Source organism: Notamacropus eugenii, chromosome 2, assembly GCF_028372415.1.
Source record: "Notamacropus eugenii isolate mMacEug1 chromosome 2, mMacEug1.pri_v2, whole genome shotgun sequence".
Lineage (NCBI taxonomy): Eukaryota > Metazoa > Chordata > Mammalia > Diprotodontia > Macropodidae > Notamacropus > Notamacropus eugenii.
Genome location: NC_092873.1, coordinates 465,776,709 through 465,802,590, shown reverse-complemented (window position 1 = coordinate 465,802,590; position 25,882 = coordinate 465,776,709). Strand labels below are relative to the sequence as shown.

Here is a 25,882-nt window from a genome sequence, read left to right as displayed (position 1 = left end):
ATTGATTGTTGAACAACGTAATCAGGCCTCGTTATTCCCCTCTCACCAATGAGCTCAACTTCAGTTTAGAGACCCCAAGCCAAATACACAGAAAGGGTTTCCCCAACATGATTGCCTGGTGTAATAATTCCATATTATTACCAACATTCTCAATTTGTCACTCTTTGTTAAGTGATAAGCTAGATGGCACAGTGGATAGGGTTGGTTTAGAGTTAGGAAATTCTAGTTTGAATCCTGACTCCCAACACTTCATGAGCCTTGTGACCCTGGGCAAGTCACTTCATCTCAACCTTAGTTTCCTTATCTATAAATAATTATGAATAGCCCCTGCTTCCCAGGGTTGTTGGGAGTCTCTGATGAGATAAAATATATAAATAATTCTGCAAACCTTAAAAGTACTATTATATGTCATATCATATTATATTATTATAACATAACATAATATGTCATATCATACTATATTATACTATATCATATCATAAACTAGACTATATCACACTATCAATCATGCTATATCATATCACATCATACATTATGTTATAATATTATATTATGCTATACTATACCATACATAAAAGCTAGCTGTTTTAAGTAGCAAAGTAAGACAGATTCCCAAATAAGGAGGGGACCTTATATCCCCCTCTACCCCATGAAATGCTTGGTCCCTGTCATTTCTGCACATAATAGATTCCAACAGTGTCTCTCACCTCTCCATGCCAGGGGACTGGAGGGGCTCTGCCTGAAGTTTGAGGCCTAAGCCCACCTGGAAGCTTGAATCAGATGGAGGGCTTTGTTCAGCAGTTACCATGGTGGGGTTCACAAAAACCACCTCCTGCTTCTCTTGTTTGCCTATGGCCTCAGCTTTTAGCAAATCCTCTAGAAAGACCTCAGAGGTGGGTATTTTGGGTAGTCCTTTCTGCCAGCCTTTGGTTGGCTGGATCAGTGGTTCTGGGGTTGGGCTTCTCCAATGCATTGGAGTGGTAAGCTGCTGCAGTTTTCGGCAGAAGGCAGACCGCCAAGAGTCCCGGTAACACAGTTTCCGAAAGATGTGCAGTTGGGTCATCCCCACCTGCCTCCTCTCCAAGAGCCCAGGACCAATCATGGAGTAGGGAATGGCAGTGCTGCTGGAAACCTGGCTCCGTTGGAAGGCTAGAAGGTAAAAGCCGGATAGATCACAAGGACATGCATAAGGACTTACCATTTACCAAACTGGGGGCACCCAGATCTCCAGGACCCAGGAGAGACATATATCATCTCCCAATGTAACCTGATGACAAGGTGGGGTATTAAGAGGAAGAAAGTATTATCCATGTCATGGATGGGCAAAGCCGGTTTATTTGATGGTTTGAGGTGATATCCACCCTTACTATTGCCAGTGTTTTGGAAGTCCATTAGATGTGATAATGGCCCATAGTTTAATCAAAGCACTGTGGTATAGTAGATATCATGTCAGGCTTAGAATTGTTTGACCCTGGGCCCTTAACCTCTAGTCTCAGGTCCCTTGGCCCAACCTCCTAAGTCATAGATGGGTTTTAGAATGGGAAGAGACCATCTAGTCCAGGTCCTTTGTTTTATAGATAAAAATCTGAGTCCTAGAGATGTCAAATGATTTTCCCAAGATAACACAAGTAGAAAGTGACACAACCAGGATTTGAACCCAGAACGTTTAGATTCCAAATTCAGGGATCTCTCTAAGATACCATGCAAAGAGTTCTCCAAGCTGACAAAATCACAGATCCTTCATGTATTCTTTGAGTTTACCTCTATGTATAAGATCTGGAATCAGAGATGATACTTTTTATACACCTGTAGAGCTTGCTTGACGAAGGATTTCCTTTCCCTATGAATTGTTTTGGTTTTGGGTTGTTTTTGGTTTTGTTTTTTAGGATACGAACAGGCAATTTTCAAAAGAACAAATATAAATTGTTAGTAATCACTTGAAAAAATACTCAATCTCATAATCAAAGATATGTAAATCAAAAGATTCTGAGATATCACCTCAAATCCATCAAATGAGCAAAACTAATCAACAGCAAGAAAACTCAATGATAGATATTTTTAGATATGGCCAAATATGTCCATCAACTTTTCTTCACTGTGTTTATTTGTTACAAGGAGATTTTTGTTTTGGGGATGAAGGTGGGTTACAGGGAGGAGTGAGGGAAATGACACCAAAAAAAAAAAGAAGAAAGAAAAAAAGTATCACTGAAACAGTTAAAAAATACAAAGAAGAATGCAGAGGAAAGTTCAGAACATAAACAAAAGCCATGCAGGCTTGGCGCTGATATGTTGATTTTAATACGTACTTTTAAAAAAGTATACAACTGAAATTAAGTTTCAAGTATTATCTTCTTTTCCTCTTCTTTTATGAGAATATAATTTTGTTTGATGTTTGACATATTCATAATAATAAAAAAGAAATGATTTTTAAATTGGGTGTAACAGGTAGATTGATTCATTGCTAGTAAGATGTGCAAATCACAAAAATAACCATCTGCTTTGATTCAGTAATACCTTGGGTATATGCCCTGAAAGCATTATTAAACCATAAAAATAGCTACCTGTTCAAAGATTTTGATAACAGGATTATACAATTTCAAAAAAAGCTGGAAGTAACTTAAACCTAAATTGGTTCACTCAGTCACCAAGGTTTATTAATTAATTCTGCCTCTAAAATATCAGTAGATAGAACACTAGATCTAAAGTCAGCCTCAGATATTTCCTAGTATGTGACCCTGAGCAGGTCACTTAGACCTCTATTTGCCTCAGTTTCTTCATCTGTAAAACAGGGATAAAAATAGCACCTACCTCCCGGGGCTGTTGTGAGAATCAAGAGATAATAATTGTAAAGGGCTTAGCAAGGAATATGGTATGCAGTAAGCACAATATAAATGCCAGCCAGCATCATCATCATTATTCCGTTCACATGGCCACCACCCTAAGTTAGGTCTTCAGCACTAATCACCTGGATATCTGAAGTGGCCTCCTGACTGATCTCCCTGTATTCCCTCACTCATGTGTGTGTGTGCATGTGTGTGCGTGTGTGTGCATGTGTGTGTCTGTCTGTCTGTCTCTGCCTCTCTCTTTGTCTCTGTCTCTCTCTTTCTCTGTCTCTTCCTCTCTCTGTCTGTCTCTCTGTCTCTGTCTGCCTCTGTGCCTCTCTCTCTGTCTGTCTCTCTCTGTCTGTCTCTCTCTGTTCCTCTCTCTCTCTGTGTCTATCTCCCTCTCTGTCTGTCTGCCTCTCTGCCTCTCTCTATCTCTGTCTCTGTCTCTCTCAGTCTCTCTCTGTCTCTTCCTCTCTTTGTCTGTTTCTCTGTCTCTGTCTGTCTCTCTGTCTCTGTCTGCCTCTCTCTCTCTCTCTCTCTCTCTCTCTCTCTCTCTCTCTCTCTCTCTCTCTCTCTTCTCTCTGTTCCTCTCTCTCTCTGTGTCTGTCTTCCTCTCTGTCTCTCTGCCTTTGCCTCTCTCTTTGTCTCTGTCTCTTTCTTTCTCTGTCTCTGTCTGTCTCTTCCTTTCTTTCTCTGTCTCTGTCTCTGCCTCTCTCTGTCTCTGTCTCTGCCTCTCTCTGTCTCTGTCTGCCTCTCTGCCTCTCTCTATCTCTGTCTCTGTCTCTCTCAGTCTCTCTCTCTCTCTCTGTCTCTCTCTCCCCCCAACTCTTCTCCTCTCGAAACAGTAACTCCTCTGACTGGCATTTAAAGCCCTATACAACTGGGGTCTAGCTAACCTTTCCAGGCTTGTTGCTCATTTTTCCCCTTCATATAATCCATCGTTCAGTAATCTGGCCAACCAGGAAACTCACATACAACATTTCATCTGTGCCTTGGCACAGGCTGTCCATACAACGCTAGAGTGCCCATCCTCATCTTCTCTCCCTCATAGAATCATTAACTTCCTCCAAAACTCATCTTGAGCATCACCTTCTTCATTGGGGCATTTTCTGATACATCGCCCCTTATGTTATAACACATTTAAGATGAATAAGTATGAAGAATACAAAGAAATCTATAAGTTGCCTTTTGAAATTAGAGGAGAAAGGGGAAAACACAGGACAAGAATACGGTACACACTGTGATCAAAAAAAGAGGAAAACAATGAAAATTAAAGAAAAGGAATGCATGAAAAACTATTAGATGCCATATGCACTGAAAATTAATTTAAGCGTAAATAATTACTAAGCAAATTTAGTTGGTTGTACTGATGTTCAATTTTTTAAACCAAACATTGAACTTAAAAACAAAGGCAAATTAAGTCACATTTCTTCACTCTTGAGTCTTGATCATGTGTAACTCACTACTAATTCTTCAATATATCCTCTCTGTTCTAATAAGATAGACCTCTTCACTCTTTTGCACACAATCAATGCTCGTTCTTGCCTCCCTGCCTTGGTTCTCCCCATACAGATCGCCCTCACTTGTGCTTTGATTTATCCAAATCCCATGGAGAGCGTTATTACTAGAAGGAACTCAAGTCATCTATCCAATATTCTTTCCGTTATACAACACTAGCTTTTTACTAGCTCCATAACCCAATGAGCTAAAGAGCAGAAACCTAAATATAAATATTCATACCAAATACAATATGAAATCCTATTTACTCTCCATAAGAACCCTTACTATTGCTTCCCACCCTACCACAGGTCAGAGAAATTCACATACCCAAGTTGGCTTCTCTACCAACAGTTGCCATCTCTGCTTCTCCTCCCCTGATAGTAGGATATACTTGTTCTACTTGAAAACCAAATTTCTCTTCCTCTTCTCCCATGGACTGGTCCCAAGCTCCAGCCTGAACAGCAGCAGTATTCCTTTGAACAAAGCTTCTGTGGTCCAAGGTTATCTTCCTGATGTCTTCTCCTAGTGAGATATGGGCATTCACCTCCCCTGGGGAGATGGCAGAGATCCAAGTGGTATTGAAGTCAGTAGTTGGCTCAGGTGAATCAAAATCCTGGTTCCGGTAGCCATAGGAATCTGGGCCATGGAGAGAGAGGGAAGGATCTGGAGCAGGAGCGGCTAGCACCTGAACCCTCGGCACTGTAAAGTCGTAAGATATGTGGGGTACCTTCCCATTGAAATTATTATACTGAAAGTAAAAGTCAGAAAGCAAGTTTTTAGTAATGCCAGCCATGGCCTGAGAGAAAGTATGTCCCTCTTTCCCCAGTTCACATCATCTCCTCCTCCTCACTTGAGACATGAACATATTTATATTTATATACAGGCCTGTGATTTCATCAATATAGGGAATGCTTGGAATGGGAGCTCTCTCCACTGATGCAGTTTAGCAATTCATTTGCAATTAATAGTCCTAGAGAGTTTTCTGAGGGTACTAGAACTAGTGACTTATCCAAAGTCACAGGGTATGTATCAAAAACAGAACATGAGCCTAGATCACCCTGATTCCAGAGCCAGATCACAATCTAAGTTGAAGAGGCTCATTGCCAGGAGGTTGGACACCAGGAGATATTGGGTTGTTTTATTTTTTTAAACCACATCAGCTCATGAAATCATCTATAAAGTCATATAGGGAACACATAGATATTTCTCAGGTCTTCAAGTCACAAGACCTGAATTTGAGATCCTCAGTTCCATATCGTATAAAGTTGTGTGACTCTGGGTAAAGCACTTACATTCTCAATCTCAAATTCCTCCCCTTGTGAAATGGGAACAATAATAACGTTCTCACAAGATAGCTGTAAGCAAAGTGTCTTGTGAACCTCCATACAGGAGGAGAAAAGTGAATTATTATGGGTAAAATCATAGATCACAGGAGCATGGATTTTGAATCAGAAAAGACCAGAATGATTGGCAATTCCAAACCCATCATTTTAAAGAGGGGGAAGGAGACAGATAAGAATTTATTAAGTTCTTCCTACATACCAGGCACTATGCTAAGGTCTTCACAAATGTTAACCTCTTAACGACCTTACAAGGTAAGTACTATTATTATCTCTACTTTATAGTTGAGGAAACTGAGACAGATGGATGCTTAGTGACTTGCCCAAGGTCACACAGCTAGGAAGCATCTGAGGCCAGATTTGAAATTGTCTTCCTGACTCCAGACCCAGTACCCTAACCATTAGGCAGACAGCTCCAACTCCTTCATCTTCGTAATAACCCCTTCCCCCACCTTTTTTCAGGTTATAGAGTCTACTGCAGCCAGCCCAATCACTCACTGCACATTTCTCCTCTCTCTGCCCCTGTCAGTGTCTCCCTTACACACCATGACATTCAAGGACTGGTTGGTGGGGCCCTGGGCTATAATGTACTCCAGGCCCTCTGAGTGCAGGCTAGGTGGGCGCCGGTATTTAAACACAGTTCCAGCCACTCGGAAGTTCTGAGGAGGGTCCACAGCAGCATTTCCATTAAAGAAGAAGTGCCCAGTTTCATCCGCCAATGCTACAGAGAAAAGAGGACACAAAAGAATGGAGTAAGAAAGCAACCGCATAGATAGCAGCCAGCAAGGGCATAGGCTTTCCCAAAAGGATTCTAAGGGGATGCTCAGAGATCCCTGACCAAGTGCCCAGAGACAGGCTGTGATGACAAGAGAGATTTACTTTGGAGTCTGTTGAAGGAAACCAGTAGTTCCAAACTTTGACTCCTTCTCCAGCTCTGCTCTGTCCCCACATCAAAGTCACCAGGATCAGCACCTTGTTCTTTGTGCTGAGGATCCTGTAAATAATCAAAGGAGGGGCTGATAGAGGTCAGAAGATCGTAGGCTTTGAGTTGGAAAAAGTCCATCTTGACCAACCCTCTCATTTTTCAAATGAGTAGCAAAGGCCCAGGGATTGAAATTAAGGTGAAGGCTATTATCCAATCAGAGGGGGGATCACAGTGGATAGAAGGCTTTGCACCACAGAAACATGGAGCTGGTATCCTAAGGAAGGGCAGTCCCAGGCCCGTGGCCTTGGGTCCTTTACCAAGGATGTTTTCCGTCTTCCTGCGCTCGATGATAAGGATATCAGTGGCACCAACAGGGATATTGGTGATAAATACATAACCTAGAAAGATGAGAAATTACTTTGTTGGGAAAGAAGGGTCTCACACTCAGTTTAATTGCTGAGTATCAAGTCAGGGAGGAGCCAAGGGCTTGAAGAAAGGCTTGGACACAAGGACACCAAGTGGAGAGGAAAGGGAAAGCATCCAAAGACTTGGTGTATCAATGGGAAGAGCCCTAGATTTAGTCAAAGAACTAATGTCAGAGCCTTCCTCTGCCACTGACTACCTATGTGACATTGGGCAAGTCATTAAACCTCTGTGGGCTTCAGATGAAGGCTGTAAAGGGAAAGGGTTGGACTCCATGACCCCTGAGATCCTTTTCACTCTAAATCTCTAACCCTATAAAAGTCTCTCAAGCCATTTGGCACAGAACCACAGCAAAGGTGACATGAACCATTGTACCCCATATCAATTAAAATTCATTAAGTACCTACTGTGTGCCAAGCCCTAAGCTAAGCATCAGACCCTTGGCTGTCTTAGGCAGTCAAAGAAAAGGAATCAGGCAGTTCTACAGAGAAGAGACACCCAGAAAGCCCAACAGCTCCAAGGAGCAAGGGAACTGCAGTAGTAGTAGTAATAGTAGTAGTAGTAGTAGTAGTAGTAGTAGTAGTAGTAGTAGTAGTAGTAGTGGTGGTGGTGGTGGTGGTGGTGGTGGTGGTGGTGGTGGTAGTGGTAATAGTAGTAGTAGCAGCAGTAGTTGTTCCTTCATTATTGAAGAGGACCAATCACATCATCAGGATGATGTCTTGACTTGCAAATGAATTGAATTTAAGTGAGGCAGAACTGTGCAAAGTCATCAGCCTCACTTTCTCCTCCAGAGTCATTGGAGTCCAGTGGCAAGACATAGGTCAGGACAAGTAAAGATGGACCCAGATACAGAAGGAGACCTTGGCCTTTTTAATCTAAGGTCTTAGATTATCTGAGGTAACACCCATTCAGTGATTGAAGGCGAGGTAAGAAATGAAGCAGTAGATGGCCTAGTTTGCTACTGGGGTATGGGGCAGGGAATAAATTTAGGAGAGGAAGACCCTCAAGGTTTCTGGCCAGAACTAAAACAATCACTGTTTATACTCACTTTGACCCACCAAAACCCAAGCAATGATTAAGTAAGGCTTGGTCTTGGACTACTGTCAGCCAATCAGTGAGAGCCAGAGTGATTTGGATTTACGGTATAGTCAAGTAGCCCCATTTGAATCGCAATGGACTTTCTCAAAGCCTGGTTTTCCAGAGCCCTATTTCAATAACTCATAAAGGAAACTACATGAGACAAAAGAGTTAATTGTCCCAGTTTTTCGGGAGAAAAATGATAGAATAAATAAGTAGGGAAGAGAAAAAATTCTAACCCCCAAATCCCAAGATATCCTACAAGGGTTAAGTAGAAGTAATAGTAGTAGTAGCAGCGATATTAGTACTAGTAGTAGGAGTACTGATAGTAGTAATAGTAGTGGTGGTGGTAGTAGTAGTACTAGTAATAGTACTAGATAATAGTAGTAGTGATAGTCATAGTAATAGTAGTAGTGGTAGTAGATAGTAGTAATAATAGCAGTCTCAATACTAGTGATAGTAGTACAAATAGTAATAGTAGTGCTGGTGGTAGTAGTCATGAAAGTAGTAGTAGCAATACTGGTAGTGGTGGCAGTGGTGGTAGTAGTAGTCCTAGTAATACTAGTGGTAGTATTAGTGATAGTTATAGTAGTGATAGGAATAGTGTTAATAGGTAACAGTTTAAAGTTTTCAAAGTATTTTACCAATATTATCTAATTGGATCATCACAACAACCTTAAGAGGTTTATTATATCCACTCTATAGATGTGGCAGATAGAAGTTAAATGACTTACCCAGGGTGACAAAGCTAAGAATTATATACAGCTGGATTTGAACTTGCCTTCCTAACTCCAAGTCCAGCACTCTATCCACCAGGCCACTTAGCTGCCTGGGGAATGTCAGACCTGGATGGGGTCAGAGAGGTCCCCTAGTCCAGCCCTATTATATGACAGATGAGGAATCTGAGCCCCCGAGAAGTGAGATCACACAGCTAGTTAATAGTAGAGACAGGACCACAGCTCAGGTCTCCTGTCTCCATAGGCTTTACTCTTCTGTCTGTACCACACTGCCCTCTTCAGTGATCTGGGAAGGTCAGAGTTACGTACAAGGTAATTGGCCCCCTACACTAAGACCTAAGAGCAGGAAGGGAAGAGGGGAAAAGAATCTGAACTGAAGGCAACTTCTCTGTAGTTTGAACAGTTCCAGGACCAGAAGACAGGACATATGGGCTCTGCCTCCTCCCCAGCCAGATACAGCTCCTCCTCCTGTCCTCCCCACAGCCCTTTGAGGAACCCTGGCATGTCATCGGTGGGGTATACCTAACTGTGAGATCCCCTTTCGGAAGCTCCCTGAAACTCGGTAACATGTGCTGCCATCCCCACCACAAACGTGGCACCTGTCCATCATCTGGAGGGAGTGGAGGCCACCATCACACCCAACTGGCTGCAAAAAGAAGAAAAATAGGATGATTTCCAGGATTTGCATAATCCTGGCTTAGAATCCCTCTTAGGAGTTCTTAGAAAAGGTTATTTTTTTCTACAGTATCTTTTCTCTAAGATTTTATTTCTTTAAGGCTTCTTGTCCCTTCTAGAGGATTACTCCTAAATGACTGTTTTCCTCCAGTGATGCTTACTCCAGAGGAGGCAGCATGTCATAGTAGAGAGCATGATGAACATGGAGCCAGGAAGATTTGGGTTCAAATCTCACCTCTGACACTTACTTCCTGACTAATTTCTCCTCAGTGTCCTTTGATGGTTCATTATCCAAATCACACGCTCTAAGTAGATACTTTCTATACTACTTTTCTCTTTCTATACTTTCTTTTTGTCACCTCATCTACTCCCATGAGTTTAATTATCATCTCTATGCCAATTAATCTCATATGTACATATCCAGGCCCAGTCTTTCTCCTGACCATCAATCCCACATCATCAATCAACTATCAGACATTTCAAACCATATGTCCCAGAAACATCTCAAACTCAACATGTCCAAAACAGAACTCATTGTCTTCTCCCCAAAATGCTGAGCTCTTTCAGACTTCCTTCTTCTCTTTGAAGACAATATCATCTTTCCTGTCTCCCAGGTTAAGAAGCTCACCGTTATCCTCACCTCCTCCTTCTCTTTCATCCCATACAGCCAATCATCTGCCAAAGTTCATTCCTTCCTCCACTATATCCCTTTTTTTTATCTGACCCCAGCTCACTACTAGTATAATCACCCTCTTAGGTCAGGCCTTCATCACATCTCACTTGGACTAGTGCAATGACTTCTGAATTGGTCTGTCTTCCTCAAGTCTCTCACTACTCCAGGCCATCCTCCACACTGCTGCCAAAATAACTTTTCTTCAGTGCAGAGTTGGTCTAATTACTAAAGTCAGGCAGCTTTCCATTGCTTCTAGATATCTAATATAACTGCTTCTCCCTAGCTTTTAAATCCCTTCCCAACCTTGTCCTAAATTTATCTTTCTATCCTCATGGTGCATTACCCTTGCTCCCACCCTCTGTGGCCCAGCCGGACTGGCCTTCTCTCTACTCCTCACACATGACACTGCCATCTCCCTCTCTTTGCCTTTACACAGGCTGTACTCATTACCTCAATTGTTCTTCTTCCTCACCCAAGTCTCAGAGGATCCCTCTCTTCCTTCAAGACATCACTCAAGCATCATCGCCCATGTGAAGATTTTCCTGAGCCGAGCTCTCAACTGCTAATTCCCTCCTTCTCAACCTACCTTATATGTAACTTATTACATATAGCAGTTACTTTGTATTTATTTCTATTTATTCTGTACATACATAGGCCCCTATTGTTTCCAGGTTAGAATGTAAATTCCTTAATAAGTAGGCATCATTTCATTGATTGTATATGTATCCCCAGTGCCTGGAGTAGAGGCTGGCATACAATAGGCACTGAATAAATGCTTGTTGACTGATTGATTTTGTAACCCTGGACAAGTCACAATCCCCTGAGAAGCAGTTTCCTCATCTGTAAAATGAGAAAGTTGAACTAAATGACTCTTCAGGACCCTTCTAGCTCCTCCTGACCCCTGACCTCCCTGATTTCCTTCAAGTCCTGAATAAAATCCCACCTTCTACAAGGAGTCTTCTCTAGCCCCCCACCCCCACCCTGCAATTCCAGTGTTTTGCCTCTTTTCACTCTTTCCTCTTTATCCTGTATATAGTTTGCTTTGTGCACACTTGTTTGCATCTTTCTCCATCATTAGGCTGTAAGTTCCTTGAGGGTAAGGATTGTCTTTTGCCTCTTTTATTCCTATCCCTAGCACTTAGAACATAATGCCTGGCACATAGTAGGTGCTAAATAAATGTTTATTGATTGATTAATGACCAATGGATAGCAGGAAGCAGGGTTCTCCCATAGCTTGATCCATGTATCCCATGCATAGAAAGTAACATTGGAGTGATGCTCGGGATGGTCAATGCTCAACCTCAGAGAGCAGAAAGGGTATGGGTTACCCATCCTGGTTATATGTTTTGTCATTCCATGGGTCCCCTTTTCCACACCAATTTTTCCTAGGTTAGCGAGAGTCAAGCCTCCAAAGGTGGCTATTGGATTCCTATGATGACCCATATAGCCAATCATCTGCCAATGATGACCAAAGGGATATGCCCTAAACTGTTCTACTACCCAAGTTCCAGAGACATGAAGATGACATAGAAGAAAAATTGGCTGATCTCCCCTGACTGGACCTCAGTTTCCTCATCTGAAAAATGAGTACTTTGAATCAGATGGCGTCTGAGGTCCTTTCCATTTTTAGACTCTATGATGCTATTAGAAATGCCAGACAAGAGATTTAAAATGTTCACTTTTGTAGCAATTGGCTTGTTGTTCAGTTGTGTCCAACTCTCTGTGACCCCATTTGGGGTTTTTTGGCAAAGATGCTAAAGTGGTTTGCCATTTCCTTCTCCCACTCACTTTACAGATGAAGAAACTGAGGCAAATGGAGTTAAGTGACTTGCCCAGGGTCACACAGCTAGCAAGTGTCTGAAGACACATTTGAACTCAGAAAGTTGAGTCTTCCTGACTCCAGACCACACCCTCTATGCCTCAGCAACTGGCTACTAAGAACAGATTACTTAAATACTATGTAAATTTTCCAACTGGTGAGGAAGCAGCTCTTTGAATTCTCCTCTTAGAGGACCCCACCTCACAATGGCCATTGATGCAGACTCCATGATACATCCGGTCCTTGCAGGAGGTCCCATCTCGTGCTTGTACCATCAGCTGCCTCTCCCCACTCTTGGTGGTACACTGGAGGTCACATGGTCTATTAGAGATGCTGATGTAATCATCTAGGGTTGGGGAAGAGTAGGAAGGAAGAAAAAGCAGACTTATAAGGGTAGGCAGCATAGTACAATAGAAAGTGTGATGGATTTGGAGTCAGAGAACCTGAGTTCAAATCTTGACTCTGTTAACTAACACCACCTTCATGGCACTCCTTCCCCATTTCCATTCCTTGCTACAGAAGATTGAAGCCACCTAGCCCAAGGTTCCTCTTGGAGACACAGTGTGGAACAAAGGCTTTAGAGTGACAGGATATGTCTCTGGCTCTGTCATTGACCATCTATGTGACCCTACGTAAGTTTGAACTTCTCTGGGTCTCAGTTCCTTATCTTTAAGGAATTCTGGAGAAGAGAAGGTATAGAGAAGGTCACTGAGAAATTGTATGACTAAAAGAAAACATGATCTGGTCACGTGGCAAAAACAGGGGAGAAATCAAGGAAGAACCCAATATAGATGCCCTATGATGCACAGCTTGAAGCACCTGTCTCCTCACCTGAATTGCTTCTGAAAGAAAGAACTCCTGAAAGAACTCCACCATTTTGTTAAACCCATATATACAATGAAAATCTGTCTAAACTCTTTCCTCAATGATTAACAAACTCCCTCCTGGTCATCTCCACCTCAGTGATTCTGAACCCAGAGTGGCCAACATTTAAAACTCTTATTCCCTTCAAAATCCCTTATTCCCATTTCCTTTAAACCAATTCCCTCCTTCCATTTTCTACTCATCCCTTTTGCTGTGCTTTCTAGAATGCCTGCTCCATAGACAACAAACTTACTTTCCTTTCTCTTTCTCTTTCATTTTTTCTTTCTCATTCCTTCTGTCTTCTGGCTCTCACTGAGACAGACAACTCAACCAATCCCAGAGCCTATGCACCAATGCGTCAAGGCTGCCCTCTGACTCTGGCTTCTCCTATGTCCTATGTTGCAGAGGTCAACAGTTTTTAGATGAGAAATGCTTAAAGTTGTGGGGTTACCTGGGTAGAGAGGAATCCAGTGGTAGTGGTGTTTTCCAAAGGCTTTGCCATTGAAAATGGCGCACTGCTGTTGCTTAAAGCTGTCTGAATTTGCTGGGCAAGGCTACAAAACACAATGAAGATGATAATGAGAGCTAGTAATGATACCTTCTTATCTCACTTGAGACTCACAACAACCCTGTGACGTGGTTGCTATTATTAACCCCATTTTACTGAGAGGGAAATTGGTGCTGATGCAGATGTAACTTGCCCAGGGTCACCCAGCTGGTAAGTATTTGAGGTGGAATTTGAATTTAAGTCTTCCTGATTCCAGGTCCAGTGTTCTACACGCTATATCACCTAAGCCTCCAAAGAGAGGACTTTCAAACATATAGGAAGGAGCACCTCACACTTCAATGGGGTGGTTTTTTTCCCAAGGGAGTAGAGGAGATTAAAAAGGAAAGGTTCTCTTCTGATTTCCAAAGAATGACAGGGGAAAGGCAGCATGATATCCTAAGGTGGGCACTGAACTAGGCACCAGGAAAACCTGAGTTCAAATTCTACCTCAGAGAGTACTTAGCTATGTGACCTTGAGCAAGTCACTTAACCTCTTAGCCTCAGTTTCCTCATCTGTAGAATAAGGGTATTGGATTCAATGGCCTCTAGGGTCCCTTTTAACTATAGATCTATGATACCATGACATCTATAACCCATATGGGAAGGATTAAGAAGGAGAGTGATCTGATTGATAATATCAGTCAGGGGGACCAGACATCATCCCTAACCCAGTTAACAATGCGTAAGTCTCTTGCCTTTTCATGGAAGGAAAGGAAACAAGCATGTATTAAGTGCCCATTGTATATACTATGCACTGTGCTAAGTGCTTTACAAATATTCTCTCCATCGATCCTCACCACAACCTGGAAGATAGGTGCTATTACTGAAAGTGAGACATATAGAGGTTAAGAGACTTGCCCAGAGTCATACAGTTAATAAGTGTCTGAGGCTATATTTGAATTCAGGTCTTCCTGATTCCAGGCCCAATGCTCCATCCTCTGTACCACCTCACTACCAGGTAGTTTTAACTACCTGGAAGCCTTGCTCTTGCTCAGATGCCAGTCTCGGTGAGGACCCAGGGTGGGTTGCAGAAATGCTAAATACTGATATCAGCTCTTACCTGTTGGTGACAAAGGTGGTAGTCCTTGGACTGGCCTATGCACATGATGCTGCTTGTCCCCTGAGATGTAAGAAGCCTGAAAGACAAAAAAGAAACAGGCAGAAGAGGAAGGAAGGGGAGGATGTCACTGTTTCATATAGATAGATGGTGCCAAAAGAATAAGTAAGGGCCCCTCTGCAAGATAGAACCAACCAGTGTCTTTCTCTGTCCCCTATGGCTAGTCATCACTCCAACTAAAGGTCAAGGGGTGTGTGTGTGTGTGTGTGTGTGTGTGTGTGTGTGTGTGTGTGTGTGTGTGTGTGCATGTGAATGTCTGTATGCTGTGTGTGTATGTATGCTATGTAGTAGAAGTCCACTGTGCTTATAAATTTTCAGTTCAATAGGCATTTATTAAGCATCTACTATGGAAAGGAAGGCACCTATGTGGCACAGTGGATATAGTGTCAGGCAAAGAGTCAGGAGGACCTGAGTTCAAATCCAGTCTCATTCATTTACTAAGCTGTGTGTCCTTGGGCAAGTCACTTAATCCTGATTGTCTCAGCTTCCTTATCTGTAAAATAAGTTGGAGAAGAAAATGGTAAACCACTCCCAAACAGATCATGAGAAGTGGGATGTGACTGAAACAACAATTAGAAAGGCACTGTGATAGGAGGTGGGGATACAAAGACAAAAATAGAAACAGTCCCTGCCTTCAAGGAACTTATGTTCTACTGAGGTGCTACAACATGCACACACATAAATCAATATAAAGTAATTTCATGAGGGAGAGTGCAAAAACAATCAGGGGATTCCATGGTGGGGGGAGGGGGAAAGGGGGCTCATAAACTAAAAAAAACTAGGGATTCTAAAAACAGAAGTGAGGAGGAAATTATTTTCTGGCATGGTGGGCAGTCTGTGTGAAGTCACGAAGACAGGAGATGGAATGCCAAGTTCAATGAACAATAAATAGGACAGTCTGGATGGAAAGTAGAATATGTGAAGGAGAATAATAAGAAATAAGACTAGAAAGGTAGGCTGGAACCAAACTGTCAAGAGTTTTAATTGCCAAGCTGATGAGTTTATATTTTAGTCAAGAGGTAATAGGGAGCCACTGAAACTTCTTGAGGAAAGGAATGACAGAGTTAGGTCTGTGCTTTAATAACATCAATTCCATGGCTACATGGAGGACAGATCGGAGAGGGAAGAGGTTGGAAGCAGAAAAATCAGTCAGGGGGCTATTGTAATAGTCCAGAGAGGTGATGAGGGTTTGAATGAGGATGCTGGCTGTAGAGCAGAGAAAAGGGGATGGATCTGAGATTGGTCCGCAAGGGCTTTACAATTATTATCTCCTTTGGTCTTCATCACAACCTTGGAAGGTTAGCGATATTACTATCCTTGTTTTACAGTTGAGAAAACTGAGGCATACAGAAGTTAAGAGACCTCTTCATTAAGAGCCTACTATGCATAAGGTACGGGGGACACTAAGGCAGAAGTCAGTTAGTTCCTGTCCTTACCAGAAGCTTACATTTAACCAAGACAAACAACGCATACATATTTAGGTACACATACAAAATAGATACCAAGTGATGTAGGAGCTGGGTACATCAAGGCCAGCTCCAGAAGGGGACACTGGACTAAGTCTTGGAGGAGACTGGTATTCCTAAGAGACAAAGGTAAAGAGGGAATGCACAGGTTCCAGTCTTTGGGCACAGCCAATACAAAGTCATAGAGACAGGAAATGAAGTGCTGTGTGTGAGGAGAGTAATATTGCCACTCTGAAAGATGTTATGGAGGTAGAATGCATAAGAGATTCTTACAGAAAGATTCACCAGAGGGTTCTTGTAGTTATCCAGCTCCCATGGAGTATTTAAACATTTTATTGGCTATTAACTCCTTAATAGAGAGAGAAAGAGGCTTCCCTAGGGGGATATTTAACACCAAAGTTTTAAGTTAGGCATCTGAACAACAACAGGAGTTCAGAGGAGGGGAGCTGTTAGGCTGGGGTGGTCAAAAAAGGCTTAACCAAGGACATGGGAGGTGAGCCAAGCCTTGAGTTAGAGTATGAAAGCAGAGAAGATGGACGAGATCATGTCCTCCTCTGGTCGAGAGCCACACAAAAAGGTTGTCAGGAGATCAAAGGAGGCTTTTTACAGTCAAATACTATGAAAATGTTAACTATATAAAATGAGACTTCAGGCTGGGAGGTGGGTGGGAAGAGCTCAAAATAGGGACTCAAAAATAGGAATGACAGAACCTATAGCTTTGACGTCATAAAACAAAACAACCATTCAGGTTAGAGCTTCGGTCAAGGCCAAGTTCGGTTCATTTGAAGCAACTTCCTAAAAGAAAAGCTAGTAAAGAAGCCCGTTCTCATTAGCCTTCTTCTGAGGTGGTCCCCCTGTAAACCAGGGTCCTCTTTTCAGAAGGTGGCCCATTCCCCTTTTCCTTTCCTGGAGTTCCCTTGGTCCTAAACTTCCCCCTCCCTCCACTCAACTACAAAGACTTACTTCTGCTGAAGACAGTGTCTCTCCCGAGACATTACCCCTCTTCCACAGGTACGTGAGCAAGTTGACCAGGAGCTCCATTCCCCCCACCATTTCAGGACATCTTCATTCCAGGCAATGGTCCTTTCGGATGCCTCACTGCTATCCTGGCCAAAACAGAAGACAGCTTGAGAACTCCAATTTTTTTTTTAAGTTTCACCGAACAAATCCTTTTATTAAGGGGATTTGTTCTGTGAAGTTTAGATTTAGTCAAAGGTACCCATTTGAGGACCTACAGGGCCACATGTGACCTCCAAGGTCCAAGGTTCCCACCCCTGATCTTGTTAGAGTGGAATGTAGATTGAATAAAGGGAAATTGAGTGAGATAAGGCTGGAAAGGTAGAGATAGGGGCCAGAATATAAAGGATCTAAAGGGTCAGGAGTTTTCACTTCATCAGTGGGGAACCATTGAAACCAAGCAGTAACCTGTTCAGACTCATGCATTAGAAAGATTATTTTGCCATCTTTCTGAAGGACAAATTAGAGGAAGGGGAGACTAGAGGAAGAAAAATCATTAACTGATCCAGGACTGCTGGGCTATAAAACTTTATTGAGTGTCTACCAAGGGAGCAGGAACTGACATCTCTATGTCAGCCCTGAGAATCAAGTACCCTAATTCTCATTCAACCATAGTCTAGGTCAAACAACCAGTGTTCTTGAAAATAAAATCGAAATAAATAAAAAGAAAATACAGGCTGTAGCTTTCCAGAGGGAACCAGGGCATCATTCTATTCAACTTCCCAGAGTCTATTCACCTCCAAAGGCTGAAACCTTTAGCATAAAAAGAGAGCAGGATAGCGATTGGTCTCACTGATATTTCCCCACAAAGGGGCAGCTAGGTGGTGCAGTGGATAGAGTACCAGTGCAGGAGTCAGGAGGACCTGAGTTCAAATTTCACCTCAAACACTTGACACTCACTAGCTGTGTGACCTTGGGCAAGTCCCTTAACCCCAACTGTCTCATCCTGGGTCATCTCTGGTCATCCTAATGAATATCTGGTCACTGGATTCAGATGGCTATGGAGGAGAAGTGAGGTTGGTGACCTACACAGCCCTCCCTCACTCAAAACAAAGTAAAGTGCCAGTCATGTCATTATTTCTCTGATGACATGGTCTACTTCGGTAACAAAGGACGAACACACACACACATTTCCCCACAAACCCACAGGTTCATGCTAAGTTTGGTAAACCAGGAAATCAGGGGCTGAAATGAAGACTCTGCTTCTAAATTTAAGATAGCAGTTGAGTGGTATCTAAATCTAATACGGATAATTGGCTTATAGAGAGGGAAGGCCATCTGCTTGTGAAAAGGTCCCCACTACAGATTTTTTTTTTTTTACTGAGGACTAGACTCTATCACTCTTACAAAAGGCCACAGCTGGAAGTGTGTACACATACACACACACACACACACACACACACACACACACACACACACACACACACACATGCACTCCTCAAGTGAAATGGGCCTTGGGTAACAGAAGTTTGCTTCATACTTCACCTAGGGGTGGAGAGGCTTAGGAAGGAGTAGATCCTCACAACAACTTTTTGCAGGCTGGTGCTATTTCACTCATTTTTTTTCTTTGTAGCCCTAATGTCCAGGGTGGTGGCACAGAGCAGGCACTTAAATGTTTGTAGATGACCATGCATATCTGCTACAAAGCTTTTTTTTTCCTTTTTTTTCCCCAACAGGAGGAAGGTGTAAGAAAAAGAAAATAAATTTTTAACTGAAAACAAAATTTGAAAAAAATGTTTATCGAATTTATTTGAATTGAGTTTAATTGAATCAAATATTTGTCCTTTCTAACTGATTAACCATGGGAGCACAGGAGTAACTGACCCACAAAGAAAAGAGAATGGCCAAAAGGAACTTCCTTCCTCCTGAAGGACTTTAATGATTGGGACTGGGGGATTGAGGTAGATGGGGCTGAGAAGCCTTGCTGTAACCAGGCTGTATCACTTCGATAGTTATTTAGCTCTTCTGTGCATAAATTCTCCAGCTTCTATATTGCATTCCTTGGGTACACAATTCATACAGTCAATTCCCGAAAATGTGCACTACTGAATGGTGTGGAGAATTTGAAACCACAGAAAGTGGATTGTGTCCTACCTGTAATGCAGCTGGTGAAAGTAAAATTGGCCCAAAGCCATGAGGGCAAAGAGAAGATAGCTCTCTGAACAGATGGAGAGTGGACAGAAACTTGCAGATAATCAAGAATTGACCATATTCTAACTGATGGGTTCATTTAAAGCCCAGATGGACATGACAAATTGCCACACTGAAAAATTGCTATCATGAAAAGGCAATATGTCCAAAACAGTGGGTCTTAGACCATCTTTTCCCAAACAACCTGATTTTTGTTCCCTAGGAATTGGTTAAAAGCAGGCTGGGTGAAGATTAGCTCTCCTTTAGCAGCAGATGCATTTGTAAGGGGTGGGGGAAGGGGAAAAACAACTAGAGACTTAGAACTGGAAGATGATGAATGACCCTTCCCCCTCCTTTCCCAGGATAATTCTTTCTGAGTTGGGTGAGGGTCTGAGAAAGGAGGTTTATTTGCTTGGGGGGAAAGTTCCTGTCTGTTGTGCCCTCCCAGTTTCCCAGCTCAGGTTCATTTGAAGCAGCTTACTGGAAGAAGGCTAATTTTGAGGAATCCAGCACTAATAGCAGGGGATTCGCCACAAACAGTAATTATGCTCACAATTGCATACTTTCTCTTCCCCAACACCTGGCCTGACTTAGACAAGAGGTGAGCTGTGTCTGCATTAGAAGACCCAATTTGCCCCAGGCCTCTGACCCCAGAGGGGCTCCTAAATATTGATCTTATACAGACATCTTTTATGGGGAAGAGATGGAGAAAGGGAGAAAGGGAGCAGTCAAACACTACAAATGACTAAACCTCACTTCAAGTGATCCGAAATATTCAAGGAGTAAGTTCAAATCCTGCACTTTCTCCTCCCAAATAGTCAAATCCTCCTTGTCCTGCATCTAGCTCCTTGCCAAGTAAGAGAGTCAGAGAGGGAGAAAGACAGTGACTATGTTTTTCAGATGGGGCATGAAAAAGACGATGGTCCTTGGATAGAAAAACTCAACAAGAGTATAGCCAATAAACAAATTATGTAATATTAATGTAATGGAATATTATTTGTTCTGTAAGAAAGGACAAAAGGAATAGTTTCAAGACATTTAAGAAGATGTAAGACTCAAAGCAGAGTGAATTAATATTTATAAAAAATATAAAATGTTCAGATTAATAGAAAAAATTACAGAACTTACATAGCCAAATTTTAGAAAAAGAAATCCAAAAAGTCATAAATGAATCCCTGCCCCCCAAAATACCTGAGACCAGGTGGATTTACAAGCAAATTCTACCAAACATTTAAAGAATAATTAATTCCAATATTCACTTGGGGAATAACCAGACAAAGCTAGGGTATATGAATGCAATGGAATACTGCCATGCTATAAGAAATGATGAAGGGGAAGAATTTCAAAAAAATTTGGAAAGACTTGAATGAAGTGATGAAGCATGAAGTGAGTAGAGCCAGAGCAATTTGTACAATAACAATAATATTGTAATAAATGAGAAACTTTGGAAGACTTTAAAACTCTGATCAACACAATGGCCAACCCTGATTCCGGAGGACTCCTGATGAAACCTGCCCCCCAGTTCCTAACAGACGTGATGAACTCAAGGCACAGAGAGAGCCACGTTTTTGGATGGGCCCATTCGTGACTTTGTTTTGTTTAGCTATCTATATTTGTTACAAGAGTTTAGTTTCTGGTTTCTTCTTTTTATGAAGCGAGGGAAGGTAGGAGAGAGAAAATGTTAATTTTAAAATAAAATTCAATTTTAAAAGATGAGAAGGAATAATCATGATCATTTATAAAGAAAAAAGGCATACAAACCAATAAGAACTGGGTTTTTTTTTTTTACTCACACGAGGTGACTGAAACCACATTAACTTGGTTTTAGAAAAGGGAAAACGAAGAGATGGGTGGAGGAACAAGGTCAAGACTCAAAAATAGGAAAGACGGGGAGGAGAGAGAAGGGACAAAGCTACCTTTGTGGTCAAGGCTGCGGGTCAATCTAGAGCTCTAGGGGAACGAACAAACAAACAGAAAAACGCTCCGTCCTCTCCACAGCCTCAGGTGCCATTCGAACCAGGTTAGAGGGAAAGGACTTCCAGAAGCCCCGGGCTCGAGGGAGGTCGAGTGAGCGCCCCACACCTCCCCCGCGCCCTCTCCCTAGCTCTCGGCGTGGCTCCGATCGTACAGCTCTTACCTTAGCTCGGAGGGCTGCCGCAGGGGCCCGGGAAAGCCCAGTCCTGGACAGCACCAGGAGAGAGAGAAGGGGCAGAAGGCGGCGGAGGCTGGCAGAAGGCAGGCGGGCGGCCATCCTGTGCTACTGCTGCAGGAGCAAGAAGGCGAGGCGGCAGCCTGGCAGCGGCTTCAATGCGAACCTGCATGGCTGAGTAATTAATGACTTTACAACCTGCTCCACTCCTGGGAGCCAGGGCGGCCGCGACAAGCGGTGACTGACAGGAAGCCCTGAGACACCCAGGCCTGCAGCCCAAAAGAAGGGGGAAGGACTGAGCTGGGGTGATGGGACATCTGGGGGGGGATGGCGAAAAGAGGATAGAACGGCGTGGGGGTCGGAGGAGGGGCTGTGTCATGCCCAGAGCCTTGATGATGTACAACCGTAGGGCTTCTCTACAAATAAAATCAATGCAGTTAGAATGAGAAGGGAAACAGTTACTGAGGCGACAAAAATCTTTGTAGTAAGTTTTTCCAATAAAAGTCTGATACCCAAGATACCCAAGAAAACTGATACAAATATAGAAGAACAAGAGCCATTTCCCATTGTATAAATGGTCAAAAAATTTGGACAAACATCTCACAGAAAAAAAGCAAGCTATCAACAACCATATGAAAAAATGCGTCAAAACACTAAGGGAAATTTAAAAATTTTGAGGTTTCACACTCCATAATTATCAGATGCACAAAGGTGACAAAAATATAAGATTTCAACTGTTGGAAGGGCTGTGGGAAGACAGACCCAAGTGATCCATTGATCCATTGCTGATGATATGAGAGGTGACAGGCTGAGGGACTTAGTGGATAAAGGGTTGGCCCCATAAAATCAGAAAGATTCAGGTTCAAGCCTGGTCTTTTTCATATACTAGCTCTGTGACTGATGAATGATTTACAACCTCTTCCCCCTCTCCCCACTTTTTTAAAGCATGCTAGTGTTTTTTACAGTGAAGATTAGCAGCAAGTGATGTAAGAGTCCCTAAACAATGAGAGGAGTGGGCTAGAGCCAAGGGAAGAGTTGGAACCAGAGAGAAAAGATACAGGTATCATTGATCAGATGCTATTCAGTAGAGGAAACACACAAAATAGCCAATGAGAAGCCATGAAAAAAAATTGTTCGTCTCAACAAGGTACCTTTTTTTCTACTGATAATAATAAAGATAATAATGTGATGTGGTAAACAGAGCACTGAATTTGGAGTCAAAGGACCTGAATTCAAATCCTGTCTTTGCTGCTTACTACCTGTGCCTACTCAGTTTTGACTTTGGAGGGGTCTCCAAAGTGAAATTTCATAAAAATGAAAGCATAAGCATGAGGACAAAGAGCTGGAATTATGGTAGATGAACTAGTAGAGATATAGCGTAATGAAGTGAAAAAAGTATTGGACTTATAATTAGGAGACCTGAATTTTAATTCTGATTCTAACATTTACTACTTGTTGGCCCCCACTCCCATCCCCCGAAAAATTCCTCAGCTTCTCTAAATCTCAGTTTTCTCTTCCTTAAAATGGAGGTAATAATGCTTGCACCACTGACCTCATAAAGTTGGGAGAAAAAGTGTTTTCTTATCTTTGCAGAGTCCTGTGGGTTATTATTATGCAAAGGAAAAGAAAAGATGTTGAATCTCCCTTCCTACACCTCATTCTTCAGAGAAAACTTGGGAAACTATTAGTATTTCTAATACTAATAACAAAAACAATAATATTGAAAAGTAGCTGGTTTGTCTTCAAGATCTTAGAGTCAATTTATAAACATTTACTTTCAGTGCTGCCCCGCCTCTTCTTTCAATGAGGGGTCAACTCCTGCTCTGGCCCCATTGTCACCACCAAAGAGTTGGCTCAAACCTTTTAGATATTACCTCTTCCAATAATATTCCCATTTTAATAAAAGATTCTTGAAATCTCCCAAAACCAATGGAATAAATCTTTATTTGATGGTGAAGTTTCCAGTACCACCATAAGCAGGGAGAAATCTTTTGGTCACAGAGTCTCCCTCCAAGTTATATACCTCCTACTTATAAAACCTTCTGAAAGATGTGTTTTGATGTAGGGAGAATAAACAAAGACCCAGGCTGTTGGGGTGCTTCTCTAGGAGGGCAAGCCCAGATGGGTTACTCTAAGGAAGGGAGAGTGTCCCATGCATGGAGCTTGAGAGGGGTCCTGAGATCACTGGGTATTTTTGGAGGAGATTCCATCACATTTGGGTGGGGCAGAATTTGGGGACTGGTCCACTGTCTCCATTTGCTCCTTGTCTTTTCCCTTTAGGAATCTGAATATCATTCTCATTTTTCACTGCTCCCTTCCCTCAACACAAATTCTTTTCCCTCCAGTCCCTGCCTTCCTGGGTGACTCAGAGTCATTCCTGACATTTCCCTCTCACTAACCCCCCAGATGCAATAATTTGTCAGGTCTTACCACTTCTGTCTCTCTATCATCTCTCACATTGATCTCCTCTCCATCCACATTTAATAACCTTTTAAATGGACTCTCTGCTTCCACATTTTCTCCTCTCTAATCCCCAGAATCATCTTCTTAAAGTTAATCTGTCTTTGCAAGCTGGAATGTCATTGTTCTGTTCAAGACCCAGCAGCGGCTCCCTATGTTTACCTGTTTGCCTATAGGATAAAATTCACATTTGTAGGTCTATCATTCCCCTCATCTGACTCCAGTCTATTTTTCCTGACACATTCCCCCCACAATTCTCCCCTTCATACTCTCTTTGTTCTAACTCAGCTAGCCTGCTTGCTGAAGTCTTCACTCTACCTCGCTTTCTGGGCCTTTGCACCGGCTACCCTCATGTCATCCTCAAGGAATTTAGTCTATGACTAGTGTGTGACTGAAAAAGACAAGATGACCTTTGTAATTTATTATACTATATTAGTGTAATACAGTAATGCATAGATATTTTCAAGTTCAAAGAAGTCTTCAAAATAGATGACCCAATTCCCTGATTTTACAGATAAGGAAACTGAGGTTTAAGGAGCTTGCCTAAAATAAAGCGGTGCCAGGATTAGACCCCAAACAGACTAACATCCAGTCTAGTGCATTTTATACCATATCATATTGCTACTCTAGGGCATGCATGTAGATATCTATTTAGAAAAGTTTGAACCATAAAAATGTTGCAGTTATGTTTGTGTATAATTATCTTCCTATTAATCAAAATGCTATATCAAATGACCTTCCACTAAATCTTCAACTTTTAAAAAGATTCTAAAAAAACAAAAATAAAGATTCTACAAGTTTGCAGTTCTGCCAGAAATGAATGAATATATTCATTCCTCCACAACCTTACCAGTATTTTTCATTGTTTTTTTTAACCAATGTGATTAAGTGTATGAAGTAAAAGTTACAAGAATAGTCATACTCTTTGACCTAATAATTCCATTATTAGGATATAATTTAACAATATCACCCTCTCCTCCCCCCCAAAAAAACTATCAGTTCGAGGATTTTCATGGCAAACAAAGAAGAACTGGAAGAATGAAGTGAAAGCTAATTATAATTATAGGAGGAAAAGTGAATGGGAATTGGTGAACAAAGGACTCTGATGGTGAGTTGGAGAAACCATTATCATTATTTATGTATTTATATTAATAAATTTACATATGGATAGTTAGTAAGCAAATTTTTGTTTGATGTTTTATCTAATAAAATACTGGTTACCCCTCAACATAGTCCCTCTCATATACTATCTCATACAACTTCCTCATTCTTGGAATTCCCACGTCTCATCTTACTTAGTTGTCCTCCCCTCCCCCCAGTCAATCACCTCTAAAAAAAAACTAACCCAAAACTCATCTCTTCCCCAACTCCACTGAAGTGATTTACTCCATACTTTCAGCATTTTTACTTCTTTTTTATGCCTGTATACTTATACTTACATAGCACCTTGTACACAGCAAATCCCAATATAATAAGTTACAAAGGACATCTTGTCTTTTTCAGTCATATACTAATTTTCTAAAATAAAATATTGCTTATGGTGAGAGATATTGACTAGAACTTAGCACTTTTTTCCACTTATTGACTTCTGTTGTTGTAATATTTGTCATAGTGGCTATGTCACTATGGCTATTGAATTGACTCTTATAATTATGTTCTATGCACAACTCTATGCCTTCAACTGTCCCTTTGTGACTTGACTCCAGATGCAGACTGAGGATTTAAAGGGTGAAAAATGGAATCAGGTGTTTTGCCCTCCAGTTGGGGGATTCAGCTGAGGATGGATCTGCATGCCAGATGTGGCATAATTGGTGAAGGAAACTGATCAGCATTTCTCTCCCATTCTGGCCTCAAGGAAAGAGAGAAGAGGAATCACTGAGTGAGGGCAGGGCTGGAAATTCCTGATCAAAGCAGTTTGCTGAAGTTGGGGATGGACTGGAATGCAACCAAAGATGACCAAAGAAGAAAAAAGGATGTACTAGCCCAAGGGAGCTATCAAAGAGACACAAAGTGGGGAAGAAAGAACTGAGAAGACAGAGGAAGGAAGTTGTTGCTCAGTCGTGATCCCATGGACCATTCTGTCCATGGAGTTTTCTTGGCAAAGATACTGAAGTGGGTTGCTATTTCTTTCTCCAGTA

The 25,882-nt window shown here is 41.9% G+C and overlaps 1 protein-coding gene across 1 annotated transcript in view; it reads right to left on the bottom strand.

Annotated features, from left to right (window-relative positions):
• The window catches only part of LOC140523184 (ADAMTS-like protein 2), a 35,372-nt gene extending 13,820 nt beyond the window's left edge, over positions 1-21,552 (bottom strand). The window contains exons 1-10 of the mRNA XM_072638183.1: positions 21,273-21,552; positions 16,952-17,094; positions 14,466-14,541; positions 13,310-13,412; positions 12,195-12,340; positions 9,350-9,473; positions 6,908-6,988; positions 6,211-6,386; positions 4,653-5,073; positions 708-1,149 (exon numbers count right to left, since the gene is read on the bottom strand). Coding sequence (XP_072494284.1) covers positions 708-1,149; positions 4,653-5,073; positions 6,211-6,386; positions 6,908-6,988; positions 9,350-9,473; positions 12,195-12,340; positions 13,310-13,412; positions 14,466-14,541; positions 16,952-17,094; positions 21,273-21,386 — 1,826 coding nt within the window. The 5' untranslated portion in view covers positions 21,387-21,552. The remainder of the gene's footprint in view (positions 1-707; positions 1,150-4,652; positions 5,074-6,210; positions 6,387-6,907; positions 6,989-9,349; positions 9,474-12,194; positions 12,341-13,309; positions 13,413-14,465; positions 14,542-16,951; positions 17,095-21,272) is intronic.
• Positions 21,553-25,882: the final 4,330 nt, after the last annotated feature.